General features: G+C 45.0%; 1 protein-coding gene across 1 annotated transcript in view; it reads left to right on the top strand.

Moving 5' to 3' along the window:
• DNAH9 (dynein axonemal heavy chain 9) overlaps positions 1-21,301 on the top strand; it is a 210,999-nt gene that overhangs the window by 94,663 nt on the left and 95,035 nt on the right. Inside the window, exons 47-51 of the mRNA XM_026120616.2 lie at positions 548-709; positions 1,717-1,950; positions 7,892-8,152; positions 15,344-15,769; positions 19,066-19,185. Of these exons, the coding sequence (XP_025976401.2) occupies positions 548-709; positions 1,717-1,950; positions 7,892-8,152; positions 15,344-15,769; positions 19,066-19,185 (1,203 nt within the window). The remainder of the gene's footprint in view (positions 1-547; positions 710-1,716; positions 1,951-7,891; positions 8,153-15,343; positions 15,770-19,065; positions 19,186-21,301) is intronic.

Genomic DNA, 21,301 nt, shown 5'->3' with positions numbered 1-21,301 from the left:
CTATTCTGCCTTGATACAAGTTTTCTCTATTTTAAAAAATTTCTCATTCTGATAAAAGTAGACTTCTGAGTTTGAATCACATCAGTCCTTTTGAGTGCTGGTTTTAGGAAAATGATCTAGGCAGCCCCATCTCAAAACTGTGGTCCTGTCAGGAGAATTTAGATTCATTTACGTTAATTTCTCGTTGCACCATTTGAAACTAAATGTCCGCTTCCTGCCAGGTGAAAGCTTTGTGTCACTGCTAAAGTGGTGAGAAGAGGGATTGCTTATATTAGATCCAAGCTGCAGCCTTGAAAGTTTGCCAGGGTTCTGCTTCTGACCATAGCAGTGCGTAATGTGCCTGCTTGTTTTTGTTGCGGAGGAAAAATGTGTTTACTGCTAGATTATGCATTTTCCTGGCCTAAAGTGCAAGGGCTCAAAAGTCAAGGTTGCTGTAATCTTACCTGCTGATGTGAGAACTTCTTCTGGAATTGGGCTCTACACCTGGAGCCCAGCCATCTGCTCCCAGCCCTGCTGTCTCAGTTTCTTCATTCCTTTGCCGCCTCAGGTTGCACTGTGTTTTTCACCTGTTGGTAACAAGCTGAGAGTCCGCAGCAGGAAGTTCCCTGCCGTTGTGAACTGCACAGCGATAGACTGGTTCCATGAATGGCCACGGGAGGCCCTTGAATCCGTCAGCCTGCGCTTTCTGCAAGAAACGGAGAACATTGAGGTGAGCCCGCTGCTATGGTGCACTCAGCACCATCTCACTGGTCCATCGTCTAGATATGCCCAAGCCTTGCTTGGTTTTGAATTCCTCTGCAGGGTTCAAATTTTGGCGTGACCAAGTACGGCGCTGCTAGCATCCAGGTGTGGCTTCAGTCCTCCATTCAGTGCAAGCAACGAATCAAAAATGATTTCATGAGAATGTTGCAATGGACTGTCTATTCACCTCTTTTGCTCTCAGATGCTTATCCAGGACATCTGGATCGCAGTGTTTGGAGGGGAGTTGCTGGCAGCCCCATACTGTGTTAAGCTGAATTGAACTCAGCTCATGAAATATGGGCAAGTTTTTCTCAGAGTAGCATGGACCTTAGCAGAAACAGGGCCATGGACACTGCACTTGTCTGTACTTATACACTGATAGTATTGTCAGTGAAATGATGGTTTTGCTACCAAAAAGGCAGCTTACAAATCAATGCAGAAAATAACCTAACACTTACAATTATTCCATGGAACATACATTTTTCTCTCCACATCATATCTGAGAGTCTGTAATTCTCAAGGGCATAAAGATGTCTACTTCTCATTGATGACTACTTGCTGCTAGACTAAAAGAGATTCAATTCTGTTTGTTCAGTTTTTCTGTACAGGATTTTGGAAGAATAGAGTCTAAAATGTTTCTTTTTATGAGTGTGCACTTTCCCCATTTGTATAGAAGAAAAGCCTAAATTTATACTTAAAAGGCTTTGTTTTATAGAGCTGAATGCTAGAAAAATTGCTTGGAAGAAGATAAAATATGAGATAAAAAGATATAAAAAGAGGTATAAAGTACAAGAGCAGATGAAGTTATTTTAGAGATAACAAACAAAAAGGAATCAACTAAGATGTTACATCCTGGATTTTGCTGCAGCAGAATAAAATGTTAATAAATTCCTTTATATAAGGCACGCATCTATATATAGCTGTTTTGTTTAAAGTATGTTTTTAAAAATATTTGTCTTCTCATCTTACCTTTAGATTTCAGTGAAAGATTCAATAAGCAAATTCATGGCCTATGTCCATACAAGTGTCAATGAGATATCCCGATTGTATCTGAGCAATGAACGGCGATACAACTACACCACTCCCAAGTCATTCCTTGAGCAAATCAAACTCTATCAAAATTTGCTATTGAAAAAGGGCAAGGATTTAACAGCTAAAATGGAGCGACTAGAGAATGGCTTGCAGAAGCTCAGTAGCACATCTGCACAGGTGAGAAAACTGTTTGGGTGGGTCTAAAAGCTGATGTTTTATTGTTTCTGAGATAAAGACATCTTGGTGCTCTGGTTCAAAAAGAAAGCTGGGTTCCTGAATGAGCAGCGGTTATGTCCTGTACTGGAAAGGAGAAGGGAAAAGATATATGCGTGTGAAGTCTCAGTTATTTGAGCTGTGCTAATCCCAAATAAAAGACTGCAATAAATTAAGTGAGATATGGATCCAGTTGGATCTGCAGATGATATTTTAATCGCTATGTTACAGCTGCAGTGACATAATAGCTTATAAAATACAGAACGGTGGGGATTTAAGGGAAGATCAGTGATTTTTGGAGTTGCATGGAGGAAATCTACAATAACTTCATCAAGAATTATATCTTTCCATTTAAATAGAACATCCTTTAAAACAAGGCTGAAGTTCATTTCTCCTCATGTTATGCTATCCATCTTTAAGGAAAACTAACGCATGTGCAATGTAGATTAGTCCACCTAAAATCCCCCTTGCAAAGAGCCTTACTGGCACCCCTCTGAAATAAAGAGTTGCTGGGTGGTGTTCTGGGTATTTCAAAACCCTCTGCTCTCTGTAGTGACTTTCAGAGCTTTACTGTCTTCTACATCTGTTGCTAAACTCCTGTTTTCTGTCCATTTCATGTTCTGATAACTCTTATAAGTGTTCACTTACAAGCTTCTACTGTGGCAAATGGGCTGTCCTGACACTGCCCTAAAGATGCATAGGCGGTTAATGTGAATGAAGGACTGGTTGGTTCAGCCTCTTCCATATATACGATCTGGGTAATGCTGGTGACATAAACAGTGTTTGCTGAATAGGAAATGTGCCCTATTGGAGGGTGATACGTGGGCTTTATTGTGCCTCTCAGCCTTGATAGTCTATGTCTCACTTCAAACAGTTACTTTCTTCACGGTACAGGACAGGTCTTTCAGGGCATGGAGGGCAGTGGACATGTTTCGTGTCCCTTTTGCATGTTTTAGCATCTCCCCTTTGGAAGGATATGGCTGCCTACGAGAGGCTGCACAGCCAGCGGCACAGAGCACCCACCGCTTCTAGTGGAGTCAACCAGAGCTGAAGGCACTTGCCCTCCCTGTAAAGCATGGTTTACCTTACCGTTGGAGGTAAATGTTTTCTCTGACGTAGATTAGGTTTGTTCTTTATTGGGAGGCAACTAATATGAAACTGGTCGTTTCATAGGAACAAGAACTCTCTGTGGCGTTGATCAGGCATGGGGACCCTCCTGTATTCTTCAGGCATGATTTCTCATGGGTGTTGTGTTGGCAAGGGTTTACCTGACAAGCTGTGACACAGGCTCTGAGCAGCGGTAGAGGAGCTGGGGATGAAATGGGAAGCCACAGCACTTGTGGTTCTTCTCTCTTGTAGGTGTTGCTGTTGCAGAATGGCTAAAAGAAAGCAAAGTTCATTTCCAGTTGGGGTAAGGCTGGAGCAAGAAGTGCCTGTTTATGAAGTTGATTAAGAAGCAGAGCACTGAGGACAAATATGTCAAAATTGAATCTAAAATTAGCTTTGGGGGCCTAAAATTAAACACCTAAATTATCAGATGTGCGTAATAGTCAAAACTGCTGTTGATTTGAAACCAGTGTGGATATTTAGCACTATTGGAAATCATACAAATTAGATAGACCTTGAATATGTATTTTTATCTCTAAACTTTAGCATTTGCCTGTAGAAAAGGTTGGTCATGGTGCTGAGGAAATGGCAAGACCTCTGTCCCGCTCAGTTACATAGTCTCCTAGTTGTGCTTATGGTCCCTGGAAGTGGTAAGCTGTTGTTCTGTGTTTTCAAAGCAAGGAAGAAGGATTTTGATATCTAAGTGCGACCTGGCTGTGCCTCAGATCTGATGACTAGTGCTCCCATCATCGATATTCTCCAGGCTCCTGATGCTTGGGTGCCAGTGACTAGTTAATTATAAGTTTTAAATATTTCTTTAGACTGTTCAGTGTAGCCTAAGCATGGGGAGACTGTTGCACAAGTAGATTCAGAAGAGTTTTTGACCTAGGCATTCTGATTTCAAAATAACCTCCCCCTATCTCTCTCTCTCTCTCTCTCTCTCCTTTTTGAGATTTGGAATTCTTGATACATTTGGCCAACTTTCCTTCTAAGGAAATGTTTTTCATTAGCTTACGTACCTACACATTTTTCCCTGAAGGTAGTAGCTGTCCTTCCCAGTACTCAGAAAATCAGAAGTTGGCTTCCAGTTATTAGAACATAATAGACTTGGGAAAAATCTGTGGGATGAGTCACTTGTTTTTCAGAACCGTGCTCGCTATGAAGAGGTCAGCATTCTGTTCAGAGCCTGTTGCTGAGTAATTTTTAGTATGACTTTGGTTAATATTGCATCACAGAGTTCTGGATTCCAGTCTTGCTTGCTCTATCAATTAATTGCTGACCTTTGTAATGTATTTTGTGTTCTTGAAACAAGACAGGGCAATCAGATAAGATGAGTCTCCTGGGAGCCTGTCCTCTAGGTTTTCTGCCCTTTAATAATTCCTCTTTTTCTGTTCTGGTGTTAGGCAACTAGTTCTTCTTCCCAGTTGGAGTCACAGTACATTACCCTTGAATCTCTCGTTTGCTTTGCTCTTCCCTTTGTACTTCACATTACTAACTGCTTATCAGATTGTCCAGGACTCAGGAAGCGGCTCACAGATTTTTCACGTTTCTTAGCGCAGTTAGAGACTGAGTGCTGAACTTTTTGTGGCCGCTAATTGTATTCTCTATGCTAAGGCATACGCTGCGTCTGTCTGCTAACACCTTGATCTGATTATTATCCTGATGTTGCATATGAGAAGGAGGGTAATAACATTCTCTCTTCCCTTTGGGATGACAGTCTGCTGTGATTTTCCACAGCACCTTAGTCGCTCTTTGTACTGTTATTCTCTTGTAGTTTTTGCTTTCTTCTGCTTACCAGCTACTTGTTACCTATCAGGCATCTTTTGCTTTCACCTGTGTTGGCAGACAGTGAAAAAGTCAGTGGTGTTTGTCTCGCTTTCCCTGGAGGTGTTAATGACTTTTCTGTGGCATATCTGGATTGTTATTTATAAAGCACTTGTCTCTTGGCTGCTCCACAGCACAGCAGAGTCCAATGTGTTGACTAGAGCTGAGCAGGACGGGTCACTGCAGTGCTGTGAACTCCACTGTTAGCTGGAAGGCCTCACCCATTTGAACAGGTTTGAATCCAGTGTCCTTGTTCAGGACATCAAATCTCCTCCTGCATCTCCACGTGGAGCTTCTTTTTATCTTCTCAGAATTACCCTGTGGTCCTGGAGGTCCCGTTGTCCATGCCTGTGTGCACATCAGGCGTCCCTGCTGCACACCCTCCTACCCCATGCCTTTCAGTGCCTTCCTGAGCTTGGGGCCACACTCCGATCTTGTAGCTTGATGGGTTTCCACTTTTCAAGCTTCCCATTGCATTGCCTGTTCTTGGTTTCCTTTACAACAAGACAGGATGAAAAGGTGTTCCCAGCCTCCATCTCCAGAATGGCTGATATTTTATACGTTGTCACCTCTTTGTCTCCATCAGTCTTTGTCCTCTCAATCTGAGTACGAGCCACGGTGTTCCAAGGAACAGGTACCATACAGCGTGACAGTACTTGCCGTGCTGTTCTTTCGCATCATGGTGTTGTGCATGTGATGTTGCGTCGTAGTGTCGCTTATGAAGTTTTTCCTAGCCCCAAGCAAGAGCTCTGTCAAGCTGAACCCAGGTCTGTTCAGGTTCAGGTTAACTGATAATGACCAGGGCAGAGCAACCTGGAAGTTATGCTCAGAGGATGATGGATGCCACTTCCCATAATCTGAGTTGTTTACAACACTTGGTTTTCCTCAGGGAGACTGGAGGTGTGGGGGCATCAGTGCAAGGAGGGAGACTGTGCGTGACTATTGGAGTTCGGGACGATGAGAGGGTGGAAGACGGGAGCTGTGTTGGGAAGGCTTTCTGCACACCTTTGGTTAATAAAGATTAGTGATGGACAGGCTCAGTCACCTCTGGGGTTTGAACTGAGCTTAACAGCTGGAAATTTGGCAAGCACCTCAGTTTTCAAAAAAAGAAAAAGTGTGACATTCGTGGACAGAGGAGAACTTTTTGTGCCCTTGTTCCTAACTGTGCTCTGCTTGGGATTGCTCCAGCAGACCTTTGATGGGGAAGGGATCAGAGCTGTGTCCTACTTGCTTTCTTTAAGACAGCAGCATGCTTAAGGTTTCTGCTATGTCTGTGCCTTACTGAAGGTGGTGGAATGAGGCCTTCCTGTTCACTGGTGTGTCAAGAGGAATTTTTGTCTGCATATTAGGATGTGTGGGAAGGGAGGATAAATAGATGAATGTGACAGGCTGTCTTTGCTGTGGATGTGAGTAGAGCATTACGAGAAACTTGATTACTGTGCTGAGGGGATGAAACTGTAGGAATAAAGTTCCCAAGTTTGCCTTTGCCCCACCCAGGACATCACTAAAGAGAGAAAATTCAGTTATTTAGCTACAGCTCCTATTTCCATTTTTCCACTGTACAAGTGCTGTTGAATAGTCACTGCTCGGCTGCATTTGAGCTTTAGCCTCACTTGAAAACATGATTGTTTCCTAACATGTTCTGAAACCCTGCTGTAGGTAAGGAAGGCTGCAGTTTAACATATGTTCCCTAAACGTGGTAAAGCCTTTTGGCAGAGGGGTCAGAAGCCCCCCAAAATAGACATCACAGCTCCAGCTTGCATTGTATCCACTGGGAATTTAACATGTAGCCGTAACCCGAGCGGACAGGTACTTTCACAGTAGTACAGGCTGGCCTGCTGTGCTTCAGGACATTTGGATTCCTTTCAAACAGAGCCCTAAATCCTGACAATGTTAGAGCAAGGCATTTACCCTTCAATTACTATATGTGCTTAGCTTAAAGTGGGTTTTGTCAGGATATTTTCTGTTATTAAGAGCTCTGCTGAGTTTACATCTGCTCCTTTTGTATAGCCATCGAATGGACTGTAGAGAGCTAGTGGGCTTTAATCCCTTGTTTGTCTTGTCGTAGTTGTGTAAGTCCCTTAAAGCTCCCATTCATATATGCATCCAGCACACGATTACCAATTTTGGGCAGAAGGTCACAAGCCATATCTGCAATCAGCAAAACATCCCACTTCAATTTCCTGCGCTCTCAGAAGACTTAGGTCTGAACAAAAAGTTGTTGCTCAGTTTGCTGACTGGAGTGATTACGCACTCCTGCGAGCTCCGAGTCATTTTGATTTACAGTTGCATCTTTGTCCTGGTGAAAATAGCATTGTACTGCCGAGCAGCAGGAGATGGAAATGGATTAAGTGTGCAGCGCAGGAATACAAAGAGAATTCTAAGAAACCGCTCTCCACTTGAAGCTAATACAGAATGTCAATAGCTTTGGTTTATATGATTGCAAATTGTGCTCTCTCTTCTGGTATAAAAATGGAATTATCAACAAAAACGAAGGTCTGACTTATATTGTACTAAGTATTTTTACATAGGTAAAGATGTACCCCAGGAGCTATAAACAATCCTGTATGAGCTCAACTGCAGGAGAGCTAAAGACAAAATGTTCTCCATGATCTGTGAAGAGACTGTGTAAATTTATTGAAATGGGTGCTTTTGGAAGGAGAGTTTCTGTGTTCAAGTGGCAGTGCATGTGGACGTCCCCAATGTGCACGCATTTCATCCTGCCACCAGAGAGTGCTTGTACCTTGCAGGTACGAGGAGCTGCTTGGTGACGCGGTTTGTAAGGAGCCGTGTGTTTGTTACCATTGAGATGCTTCTTGGCTGCTGGCTGAATGGAAGAGCTTCCCTTCGCCAAACTCTTTTGCCATTACAGTTTTCCTCCTCTCTGTCTCCAGCCTCTGAGTCCTATTCAGCTACAGGGGAGGGAGCGGGGTTGCTGAGCATCCGTGCTCCCACACGTATTCTTTCCCGATAGGTCGATGACCTGAAGGCCAAGCTGGCAGCCCAAGAAGTGGAGCTGAAGCAGAAGAACGACGATGCTGACAAGCTGATCCAGGTGGTGGGAGTGGAGACAGAAAAAGTGAGCAGGGAGAAGGCAGTTGCTGACGAGGAGGAGCAGAAAGTGGCGCTGATCACTCAGGAGGTCCAGCGGAAACAGAAGGACTGTGAGGAGGACCTGGCCAAAGCTGAGCCTGCCCTTGCGGCAGCTCAGGCGGCTCTGAACACCCTCAACAAGGTAGGGCAAAAACTCCCATGGAAATCCAGTATCTCCCCTCTGCGGTGTTAGGGGCAGTGCCACACCAGGGCCCAAATTTTAGGGCATTGTATTGTGCCTGCTCCAGCTTCTTCCTGGGTTGTGCATATGTGGTTGCTGGTGTAACTTGGAGCAGTTGCAAGGCTGCTCCAAGTTACCTTTACTGATGGCCTGTGGAGAGCAACTGTGTGCTTTGTCTTCGCTTCTTCTTTGCTGTCGGCTGGCTCCACTGTTTCTTGTCCCACAAGAAAGGGTAGATTGTCTTTCTATTGCCCTTTCTTCGGGATCCTGGGAAGAGTGTCTCTGAGGGACCACCACTTCTGTCCCTCTTTCTTCTTGGCAGAGCCAGTATGTTTGAATATTCTGGGCATTTCACACTTGTTCCCAGGTCACCTGGGAGCCTCTGCATTGGGGTGGAGCTGCACATCACTGCCTGGGAGGCACGTAGGTGAGACAGCAGCCCTCTGCCTGGCTTGGGGGACTGTACAGTGCTGAAAATGTGTGCTGTGGTGTGCGCTAAATGCTGAAGCTATGGCTGTGCCAGGCTCGTGTGGTGGGTATGCAGAGCACTTGTGACGTACGGCTGTTGTGAGGCTGGTGCATCCTTGAGTACTTGGGGCTTTCTCCTCACCAAACGAGTGGGGCCGAAGCCTGAGAGCCAGTCTCTTACTGCCTTTTCACTGTGATGACACTCATGTACCTAACACCCTCATGCTGGCTGCTGGCAGGTGATCAGGCCTGATCTTGTTGCAGAGCCTGTAACATTTCATTTAAGTGAAAGATAGCATCAGCGCTACCTGTTTCCTTTGGTTAGTTCTATGCAAGTGCACAATCAGCGCAGCAGGAGCTGAGAAACCCCCAAAATATCAATGAGATAGATATTACACCCAGCTACTTAGTGTTTTTTGTTTTTGTTTTTTCCCTCCCCAGCTTATCTAGAACGTAGTAGCTCAGCAGAGATTCAGAGCTTCACTTAGACAAGTTCCACCTGCATCTCGCAGACCAACATTCACAGGCATGGTATGTGCGGCCAGCTGTTGCTCCAGCTGGCAGTGAGCTTGGGCATCTTCTTTGGTCACTCATTTGCGACTTTGAAAAGGGACCTGTCATGGGAAGGCCCACATGCCTTCCCTTCTGAGTCTGTCCTCCCCAGACAGCATGGGCTCGAACAGCCCTAGAGATCTGCCCGCTATCAAACAATTGGATTTGCATGGATGAAGCCTGACCTGGCTTTCTCCTGCCCTGATTTAATGTGGATATCAACATGTGGGCACTGCTGGTGTGTGCTGCTTCGCAGAGCTTTGCTCCGGGCTGCCTCCCAGCTGCTCAAGCTGGCCCAAAGCGAGACAGTGTCTTTTGTGTGTTGTACAGCGAATGTGCTTGGCTGGGGTGGGTGGGGAGGTGGAGGTGGGAGAAGAAGCAGCAGAGAACCAGAGGTGCAGTGGGAGAGCAGGCCACTTCTGAGGATCCTCTAGGCATCTTGTACTCACAAAGTCCCTGCAATTGCAGGAACAAAACAGTTGTCACTCAGTGGGGTGGACTGATCTTCTCCAGCAGACCCTGTGGGAGGCAGGATTTCTCCTACCCTGTCTTTATCTAAGACTTTTTTCAGGCCTTGTTGAGTAAGTGTGATGTTAAATGTCTGATGCATGCATCCGCAGGTGCTCTCACAGGGTGGCTTTTTGTCTGATACAAAAAAAAAAAGGCATGAGGATTTCTCAGGCATGGAAAGGACCTGTTATCTACCAGTATCTTTGGGCTGGCTGGCAGCACTGCCGTGGGTGGTAGGTAGTCTGGTACTGAGTGCAGGATGACCTCTAGGAAGAAATATATTTATCCGCAGACAAAGGCCCTACCAAGGGAAGATGCTATTGGGGAAGTCTATAGCCAGGCAAGGGTTTCCTGCAGTAGAAGAGCAGTCCCTAAATGACTGGTTTAGGGAAGGTTTCTGGAGCACTGGAAGGTTTTTCATTCCAGGGTGCTCCAGGAGTCCCTGTTCAGAGCCCAATACTTTGAGATGCTGAATGCTCCGGAGAGGCATGAGTTACCTGCAGTTTGTCTGCAGGGCACTCAGCATTCCGGAGCAGCAAACTGCTGCACGCAGGGAAGAGCAGTGGCCGCAAACCAGGTACAGTTAGAAAAAACAGTTATTCCCATGATCACAGCAAGGCACAGCCCAAGCATATCCCTTTTTGGAGAGAGGAGAGCAATTCTGAATCATCAGGAATGGATTTTCCACATGATTAGCTTTCAGGAAAGATATGACTTTGCTGTAAAGATGTGTTGTTTTGGTTCTTGTGCCTGGAAGAGAAAGACTGTACAAGCGGAAAATGTTTATCTATTCATCAGTTTTGGTTTCATGCTGAAGCTGTAGAATATCTCATTAGGCAAAGATTAAGGAGATGGTGAGATTTTTCTCTAGAGACCTGTAAAGCAGCATTACTGAGCCCTAGAAGGCATGGCCTCCTTTACCTCCTGATCTGAAATGCATCAGAGAGCTTGACCTGCTTGCTGACATGAATAATCAGCAATATTTATATGGATATATATAGTTTCTCCTCAGTTATCTAAGGCTGCTTATTCGGACAACACTACTATGTGCAATGTTAATAGGGAAAGCAGTGGGAAAAGCTATTGAGTAGAATGCAGTAATAAATATATATTATCAGATACCAAGGAGCTTGGAGTAATTATGTGGATACATCTGCGTTTTTGTGCAGGGGCTACTTGCTAGTTTAGGAGAAAAGCAACCAAGTCCATTCAGAGTTGCCTTGTTAGCATCTTTTGCATGTAGGCTGTATGGAGAGGGAAGCAACAGGGGATGCCTTTCCATTAATCCCAGGTAAAAGATGAGTGACGCTGGTCAGCAGGCAACTTGCTCCCCTTCCTGGGAGCTGCTCTAAAACCCTGCGCCTCTGCCATTGCTCCGTGGCAGCTGGGCTCAGGCAGGCAGCGCCTGGGCTGCCTGGGGTGTTTCATGGAGGAGATCAGAGGTCCCGTGCAGGAAAACCGACCAGTGAGTTTGAGAGTAACATTGCTTTTCGTTCCCAACCCAAGGGATTTCCCTTTCCTAGCAGGCCAGAGATCACGCGTGAAGCTTGCAGCTGCAGGAATGGTGGAGAGGAGGAGAGCGGAGAGCGAAGGAGTGGCGGAGCGTTAGGCAGCCATAGGGTCCATTGATTCCAGAGGCATGGAGCCATCAGGAAAAGCAAGGCAAAGAAGACGGTTAGAGACTTGTTAACCTCTGCAGTAGGTATCTGCGACAGCATCACAGCCTATTTGAATTCTTCCCAAGCAGCTCATGTCGTTGCCTCGCTCCCCAGGGCTGTGTGACGGACAGCTCCCGCAGCGGGAGCGCTTGCCGCTGCTGTAGGCACTAACGTGGTTACATGTGTTCACAGACCCTCACGCTTCCGTCCATCTGGGGATACTGCCACGAGTTTACAGTTAGATGAGCTCCCTTGCCGCTGGATGCAGAATGGTCTTCTGTTTCGTAACAAACACCTTAGCCGCGTTAAACCAAAGTTGCTGTTAATCGTTATTATTATAATCAGAGCAGCGCTATTTATGAGACACCTTCCAAATGATGGTAGTTATGTATAACACGCATATGTTATGTTTTTTGGTGCACCAATTATTCCCGTCCAATTGAAAACAGGCTATAAGGGTTTTTGTGCACTATCAGATTAAGACCGTCGCAGTCTGTGTATTACCATCTCATCAGGTGCAACTTAACTCTGACTCAATTTCTGTTTCTTTTTTGTGGTGGGAGGATTATCTTTCTGATGCTTTAAATAAACCCTTTTGTTGCCATTAAACCAATTTGTAACCATGCTGCTCTCTGGAGGGGGCCGTCCAGCTCAGCTAGTCTTTGGCTTACAAAGGTATAACAGGATTTAGCTCTGTGTGCGTTTTGCAGATTTTAAACATCCCTTTTTGTTTTTCCTGTTTGAGCTAAGAAGCGATCACGTGATTGTTTAACCTCACTTTGACTGAACTGTGGGAAGTTGGTGCCACCACTTGTTTGTCCCTACTTAAGCACTGCCGCCTTTTACACGGTTTGGTGGTAGTGTGAGTGCCCAGTGCAAACTGAGAGGCTATTTAAAGTGTTAAAAAGTTTTCACTGAGGGCTCTGGAACTAGAAAATAACAGTTTTGTTTATACTAATTATTATATGGACCATGCTGAGTTACACGTGGGTTATTATAGGCTCCGGTACACAGCACCTGCAAAATCAAAAATGCAAACCCAGATGTGATAGTGCATTTGAAATGTGTGTTGTAGCTGTGCTGAATAGGTAAAGATTGAGCAGGCTTCCTGATGTAACCAGGATCTTCCTCAGTGCCTGGGCAAAACAGGTTTTAGCAGCAGAAATACCCTCATCTCTTACACTATGGTTTGTCCGCTCTCCCAGTAAGGATGCCAGGGCTCTTACTCAGCATCGATATCCTCAGGGTCCCTAGAATCCACTGTGTGAATCCCAGAGAATCTGACATTTCAGCATCTCTGTCTCTTTTTTCGGGGGAGATCATGGGATGCTCACTTTGGGACCGCCTTCCTCTGCCACTGGATCTCTGCTTGGCACAAACCATTTTTTAAGTAGGTGGCAAGCGCTGTCCTGCAGAGGCTGGTGGACGGTCTGTCTCTGCCTTGGAAAGGGGAACGGTGCTTGGTCAGTACTGCTCAGTCTCTGCAGGGCCTGTAAAACCACTGATTGCACTGCATGGATGATCCATGGAGGAAGTCTCACGGGAGTGTCGCTGCTGTTCATATTGCCACTTTCTAAATGGGAGCAAGAGAATTTGGAAGCCCACTGTAGGAAAGGCTCTATCGTGTGTAATTCTGTAAGGCTACACTGACCTTTCTCCCTCACCTTCCACCTCCAAGTTTAATATTCCCCTGAGATGGTTCAGAGCCATTTGAGGATGCAACAGCAGAAGGTGTTTGTGAGGCAGGTATCAGTCTGTATCATTGTCCTCTGCCTGGTTTCTATCCTGGAGATACTCCAGTGCTTGAAGGAAGAATTTGGAGCGATTGTTTGAAATCAGCCCATCAATAACCTAAGTGAAAGGGCAGGAACGGCAGAGTTCATTTTACCAGTTACCCAAGACTATCAGAGCAGCGCTCTCCTTGGACCACACACTTGACTTGTCCTCTTCCCCTGGCGCCAGCAACTCTCAAAATTAAGGAAAGTTACTCGCCACCTCTCACGGCCCAGAAAGTCTTTCTCGGCCTTGATAGTGTGGTCTTCCCTTCTGTTCAGGTTAGCCACAGTGGTGGCACCGTTCCTGTCCTGCAATGGAAGGGTTTGCCTCCTAGTAAAAAAGCAACGGTAGCAGCTCAGTATCTCATTACCACTGGGATAAAGGATGTCAAATACAGTCTGGTTTCAGAGCCTGGCTTGCCAAAGCCCTCCCAGCCACCTCAAACACCAGGCAGTGCTCTCTGGACCCCAGTCACGTTCAGGGCTGCGGAAAAGCCCACGTTATAGGGAGAGCTCCTGGCTGAGCTGAGCAGAGCACTCGGGATGGAGGATGACATGTCAGAAGCGCTTGTCTGTGCTCACGGTCTGCTCCATTTCATTGAACGTGTTAATTACAGACATTTTACACTGGAAATGCATACAGCTCCCAAGAGCCTGTCTCTATCAGCTCATTTATTAGCAAAAGTTAAAAGCAAGGCCTTAGATAAAGAAGACAGATTTGGTAGCAGATTCATAGCAGTTTGTCTGAGAAATGGGTGCTCAGAGGTTCTGAGCTATCCCACCTATCAGAGTATCAGAGAATATAGATTAAAAACTATTCAAAACTGATCAAAAACAAGGACTGACAAAAGTTCATAGATTTTTCTTAAACTGATTTTGATGCAATTTTTATCTTTGTTTTGACTATAGCATGTCATCTGAGAACAGCTGGCCTACCTTTGCTTTTTATTCCTATGCAAAAGTTAACTTGTGTATGCACAGAAAGAGGATTTGGAGTGTCAGCAGATCATATTCATAGCATCATGTTGTCGGAATTTCAAGATCCTGTTAGTAAATCTGTGCTTTCCCTATGATTCAGCTTTATGCATGGATTAAGATTCATTGCACTTGATATCAGAGACTTTGTAAAATTGTCTGTGTTGGCAACGTAGAAAATGGGAGCCTTCTCCATGGACAAATGCGTCCCCAGTGGTTAGTTCATCCCGTTTGAGATCTGAGTGCCTGCCTTTTGTGGGGCAGTCTGTTCGTTGCAAGGACCGCTCTCCTGATGGAGACACTTAACGTGCCTGAAATTGAGTTGGATGAATGGGCACAGTGGAAACACCGGTGTACACAAATAATGCCACGAGACCTTAATATGTGGGCGTCCCTGGCACAGGGAATAAGAGCACGAAGGGAACTTCTGCAAAGCAGTTTTAGAAGGGCCGGAGGCTGTTTTACAGAGATTGTTATCTGGAAGGGTTTCCCTTTTCCTTATGCCTATTTACCGAGAGTGCAGAAAGTCCCTTTGCGGTCCTGGAGTTCCAGCACGGCTCTCTGCAGCTTCCGATCTTCTGCAGCCAGAGACTGACTTTGCTTCTTGTCTTTTAGCTCCTTCTTTAAGTGCAGCTCCCTGTGCAGGACGCTGGCCTCCATGGGCCACGGCAGGATGGCTGGCAACACAGAATAATTTGGAGTTTCAGCTGGGAAACTGTGCTGTTCCCTTCCCAGGTGGGATATAGGGAGCAGGATGCAGGGAATTTAGCACATGCACTACGAACATTTGTGGCAGTGAATTAAAGGCAGGCAGCAGTGTTCAGGCAGACAGCAACCCCATTTATCAGCAACCTGAATTAGAAGTTATTTCTGGCTCCATACGCTTTGCTTCGTTCGTGCAGCAGGAAGATTTTCGTCTGCTTTCTTCCAGAATCAATCTGAAGTCATTGTGCATTTTGAATAGTCTGAGGGTTGGCCGAGATGCTGAAGGGACGCGACTGATTCACATCTAAGGAGCCAGCGGGGGCCGCGGTGCCACTAGGGGGTTTCGTTGCTGTACGTTTGATGAGTCACAATATTTAAAATTCAGAGCGTGCTTCAGGCTTCAAAGCGCCTCTCTCAGATTGATAACTCGGGAGCCTGACTCTATTAGTGGCTAAGTAAAAAGAAAACCCATTCATTTTTTGTCTAACAACCTTGTTTTCCCTTTTCAGAAGAATCTGACAGAGCTGAGGTCCTTCGGATCACCACCTCCGGCTGTTAGCAATGTCACCGCTGCTGTGATGGTGCTGATGGCCCCGGGAGGAAAGATTCCCAAGGACAGGAGCTGGAAAGCAGCTCGAGTTGCCATGGCCAGAGTGGATGGGTTCTTAGACTCCTTAATCAAGTTTAATAAGGAGAATATCCACGAGAACTGTCTCAAAGCCCTTCAGCCGTATTTGCAGGATCCCCAGTTTAAACCCGAATTTGTGACCACCAAGTCCTACGCTGCTGCCGGCCTTTGCTCCTGGGTCATAAACATAGTGCGGTTCTACGAGGTGTTCTGCGAGGTGGAGCCGAAGCGGCAGGCTCTGAGCAAAGCCAACGCGGAGCTGGCTGCCGCCCAGGACAAGCTGGCCAACATCAAAGCCAAAATTGCTGTAAGTTTAAAAGAACGAGGCAAACCGCGACACGTGCTTACTCTTTAGTGGGACCTGGCATGCCAGTCACTGCTCAGGGAGAAATCCTCCGTTTTGGATGGGGCTGCTTCTCCACACCCCTGTGTTTTTAAGAGGGTAGATCTGAGGATTTGGTAGATTGTGGTCTTTTATCTTTCTTTCATAGATGTTGCTGCTTTCTATAATGTTTCAGCTCTGCTGTTTCTGTCTTGCTTACTCCTTCACAGGAAGGCTGATTTTTATTTCTTATTATTCCTACCTAATTGTTAAAATATTTACTATACTCATGAGTCCTCAGAAATTCTTTTATCTCAAACCAATGTATGTCTTCAGTGTGCTGTATAGATGCAGAGAAAAGGAAATGGAGACTAATTTAGAGTATCTGTAACAGAAAAATGCAGTAGCTTGGCTGGCTCCTCTGTCTCTCAGCACAGCGCCTGTTAATGGTTATATTTTGCAGAATGAAGACTACCGTAGTAGGAGTCTAATAATTTGTTGCAGCACGGCTCCCTGTTGGCATATCTTATGCATCATCCTTATTTAGAATTTCAATACATGCCTGAGCAGAAAAAATATCACTGAATACAAGAAATTACTGTGTGATTAAAAGTGCATTTCTGTGGAGAGTAGCTTCCATACTTTCTCCTTTTCCCTCTCAAGATTATCTTTCCATTAAAAACTTGTTTTCCTGCTCCACTGTCCCCAGCTAATACGCAGTAGTAGTGGAAGATGGAGAGAGAGTGACAAACCGGGGAGATCCAGCCAACCAGTCCCTAGGATGGCGGCGTAGCGTCCCATCCCTCACTTTTTTTCCAGTTTGTTTCCAACATGAGGCCACTGTTTGCACTCCAGAACCTGCCCCCCCCCCGCCCCCTTTTTTTAAGGTGTCATAGCTCTGGGCAGCTGTGCGGTCCCTTTTCATGATCAAAGGATCCTTTGTGGATGTGCTTTAATACTGACACCACAATTCATGCAAAATCCCCTTTCAAAAGTGAGGTGCGTTTTCAGCCCTGCTGTGTCGCTGACATGGTACAACTGACAACTTTGTGTCTTTAATAAATTATGTGACCTTAAAATGTCTGAACAGGGGCAGAACAGCTACTCCAGCTGAATTCATCCAGACATTTACCTGTTACACCAGCACATCATATCATTAGCACTCTTGATGTATCCTAGAGCTTATTATTCTTAAAATGATTACTACACTTTTAATTAAAAATATATAAAATCTACAGTAGCTTCTTCCTACTACAGATTAAAAGGAAGGTGTACTCAGAACCTGAAGGAGGAATGGATTTAGAGGTATTTAGCCTCTAGTTCTCTCATCTCAGATGTGAAATACGGCACTAGGGAACTATTTGGATCCCTTTACTCTGCTTGTTTCCAAACCTTTTAATGTCTGAGCTTTTTTGAAGAAGTGGGATTTTGATAAAGAAAATGGAAATCTTTGGGGGGATTAGTGGTACTCCACTGGAATGCACTTGCAGAACTGACTGTTTTAAGTGATTTTTTTCCCCTCTGTGCATGGGTAATGACATACTGTTCAGTGTGCAGAGTGTGTGGGTGGATGTGGAGGTCTACCCTTGCATAGCAAGCCAGGATGCCTTGGATAGCTTCACCGACTTCAGTGAAGTGATGCTGATTCATACCTGCTCAGAAGCTGGCTCAGAGCTCTCATATATGCATTCAGAGTAGTAAATTAAACTACTTTGATCATCACAAGTACTAAGTCCACTCTCCTTTTTCTGCCTGGGAAATATGGTAGCTTGAAATACGGGGAGGGTGGATATAGAAGTAAGATGCAGACTCACATTTGCACACTTCCAAACTTGCAGATATTTTTGTATGTTACTATAGAGTGTATCTAGCAGTAGAGGATCATACTGTGGGTATGATCTTTTCTTCATAGGCTTATAGGTATTCATTTATCAGATTGTACATGCATAATGACATTTTTATATATGTGAACATACGTGTGTAGATATATTCATATGCATGAAAAGACAGGAACTATTTGTTATTAATTCTAAGCCAGTTTGAGAAAGACTGTTTTGGGTTCTCTAAGATAGTGGAGAGCTACAGATATCCTTAATATAATCCTTTTTCATTTTCAAGTTTGTTTCTAGTGCATAGCTCAAACAGTGTTATAGTAATTTACAGTCATTTAGCCTTAAAGAGATTGCATTGGGTGCAGATAAAATCAATTATTGCCTCTAATTCTCTTATCTCGGAAGTAAAATATTCCAAGAACCCATGGGAGCAGTTGATTTGTTTTAGATCTAAGTGTGAGCAGGTCTGTCCAAGCAGGCCCTTTTTTGCTAGCAAATGAGGAGCACTGTAAGGTCCCAGGTGTTTTAGGTTCATTCTGCCATTTCCCAGCCCTGGAGTTCTGTGCAGCCAACGTGGATGTGTGATGGTCCCATCTAAGAGTGTATCAGATGGAACTTTTTGCCGGGAGAACAACTGTCCTGTGACACACACTCAGGTAGCCTGAAGGCTTGAAGAACTTCATCAGCTTCTGTGTAATACTCCCATCTAGAAATAGGGTGCGGGAGATACAGTGTAGAGATGGTTCAAGCATATCTCCTACTATTCAGGTAGCTGCTTGGGGTTTTGAGCAACAAACTGATGAATCAGCAGAACCTCAAGGACTGGATTGAGACCAAGGTGGCTGCAGTATCAGGAAATACAAAACTGTCTCTCGGCTGTCCTGCTTACTCTTCAGGTGTAGCCCAAGCACTGGTCATTGATGTTGGTCATTAGGACTAGCCAGCCTGTGATCTGCTTTCTCAGTTCAGATTCACACTGCAGTAGAGTGCAACATGAATTGCCTTTGCATGCTCCTTGCCTCTGTCCTCTGCAAAGACTGTGGGTTGCAAGCAAGTAGGAGAGCACAGCACATTTCTCCTCCGTGCTGGCTCTCCCAACAGTGCAATCTCGTGCAGGGCTTCCTCCGTGCCCCAGGTCCCCCCGCAGCCTCAGTGTGAGTTGTGGTGGAGCTTGGCTAACCCTGCTTTTCAAGGTGCTAATGGCCTCTTGCAAGGGAATAGGCAAACAGCATCTTGCCAAGCGCAGGAGTCCTGCAAGCTGAGCCCCTGGCAGAGATGTCTTTCTTCCAAGAATTCAGATGCCATTTTTTCCTAAAACCAGGAGAGCAGAGTACCAGTGATATAAGCTTAGATGTGGTAGGTGCTATGAGGGAAATGTTCAAGAGTCATATTTTGAGTAGAGATTTCCTTAAAATTGTACTGTTGTTTTCTCCTTTCTTTCATGTGCAGCGCCTCAATGAAAACCTGAGAAAGCTCACAGCCAAGTTTGAGAAGGCCACTTCAGACAAACTCAAATGTCAGCAAGAAGCTGAAGCTACAGCATGTACCATCTCCCTTGCAAATCGACTGGTGAGTATCAGCAGATGGAACTTTAATTGTATGAATGGAAGTTGTCAGGTGCCACCGAGATGCAAAACATGTGCACACAGTACATTACATCCTCTAATTTTTTAGAATACATTATATTTCCTGCATTGCAGCAAGTTTTAGTAATGAAAATGATTTTGCATTGGCTGTTTTCATAAATCTGGGTAGGCTCTGCATGTATTTACAGAGAACTGCCTGGCTATACTCTGCTCACAGCTCTCATCTTTTTGTTATTTAATTGCATGGTCAAGTATTGATGGGCCAAAACTATGTGACTCAAAGATCATACCTTTAAAACAAAGGTGGTAGTGTCAGTAGCTTTTGTGGGTTTTGAAATGACAAAAAAATAATAGTGAAGGAATCTGAAAAAGTGTGTGTCCCTGTTATCAGTACATCGATATGCATCACAGCCTGTTGTATCTTCAAACTATGTAGCCTCCTAGCTCTCTGCTGGGGCAATGCCCTTGTTGCTATTTCAAAGATAAGAGACTGAGAGATAAAGGCTTCTGTTCACACTGTCCTGTGAGCTAGAGCCCCAGCTCACATCCAGTTCTCTGCCTTTACTGCTTTATGTTTTGGCTTTCGCTCTGGCTGTAGTCTGGAGCAAGCCAGCTCCTTCCCCAAGCAAGGAATCAAGGGTGTGAGGAGCCTGCCTGCTGCTTAAGCTCTGCCCTAGCTGACAGAGGGGATGGAGCTGGTTCGAGCAGCTGGCTCTGCTAACTCAAGCCCAAACTCTGGCGCGGGAAGGCAGCGTTGACGTTGCCTCGGTGGAGAGCTGTATATTTTGTGCTATTTGGACATCCAACTCACTCGATCCACACGGAAGATGCAGGCAAGTGCTTACTTCTAACAGTACAACCTTACACATTGCCTTCTCATGCTATTTCTGCCAAAGCTGTTAGCACATGTAGTGCCTGCCTTGCCCTGTTTTCAGTGTGAAATGCATGCCCAGCTGCCTAAGGGCCAAGCTGCTCTGCACGTGCCTCATACCTAAGACCTGGCAAAACTCATTGCAATGCATGGCCTGTCTTTGTGGCCGTGCAGCCTGGTCTTCTGGCTGCATTGGCCACCTCTTTACCCAAGGACAGTGGAGAAGTGGAACAGATTTATGTTCAAACCACTCTCCTTTTTGAGAGACTGAAACAGTATCTCCAAAGGAGAGTCTGCACATATTCCGGGATGGAAGTTGGTCTCAATCTCTCTTGTTGAAGTTGCTTCTGCCAGTGTGGCTGGTGGCAGAATACAAAGGTATTTCCAGAAGTAATGCTGGAGGCAGATTTCTCTACTTGCGTTGCCAGACTTTGGCTGTGTTGGGCAGTAATTTATATGAAAAGTAGTCATCCATCCAAATGTAACCTGTAGTGATAGAGAGGAAAGATAGCCAAGTGGTTAAGTTTTTGCCTGGGACATGGAGATTTGTGTTCAGTTCTCCATTTCCTGCCCTCAAACCCTCTTATATGACCTTCAGCAAATTGCTTTGGCCTGGATTTTCAAAGCTGTTTAGATTTCTGGTGGGTTTTCAAAAGAATCTGGGCACCTGAAAAAAGCTGCATCTACTGGGCCATCTAAATGCTCCCGAAAACCGTGCAACTCACTTGTCTGCATATTGAGGTGCTAGGAAACTTGAAAAAAAAAACAAAAAACCCTTTAGTCTCTAATCTCCATGTGCCTCCTTTGGAAAATAGGAGTACAGCACCTCTGTAGCACAGACAGCAGCTTTGCAGGCAAATACAGACAGGACTGTGATACACTCAGATATAAGGAGTCAAAGACCAAACAGCAGATAAGTTCCTTCCTGTACTGATTTAGATCTCTCTTATGCAACCATAGAAGTTTTTCATGTTCTTCAGGTTAAATCTCACTGAATGCTTCTAAAACCTTTAATTAAAATGGGAAAGTAGCATTTTCATTTGAAAGAGCAATTTATATTTGTAGGGAGATTTTGCAGTATGACTGTTTCCTTGCGTCTTTCTGCAACTTAACAAAATCCTGTTTAACTGTAGCATGTGATGTGGAGGTAGATTGTGGCTCTGAGTCATTTATAAGTCAGTAAACGCAAAATACCACAAGAAAATGTTTCATGAAAAAGCAGTGTAGA

The sequence above is a fragment of the Dromaius novaehollandiae genome, chromosome 18, assembly GCF_036370855.1.
Source record: "Dromaius novaehollandiae isolate bDroNov1 chromosome 18, bDroNov1.hap1, whole genome shotgun sequence".
NCBI classification, from domain to species: domain Eukaryota; kingdom Metazoa; phylum Chordata; class Aves; order Casuariiformes; family Dromaiidae; genus Dromaius; species Dromaius novaehollandiae.
Note: the sequence above shows the minus strand (reverse complement) of the source record. Positions and strands in the feature narration are given on the sequence as shown.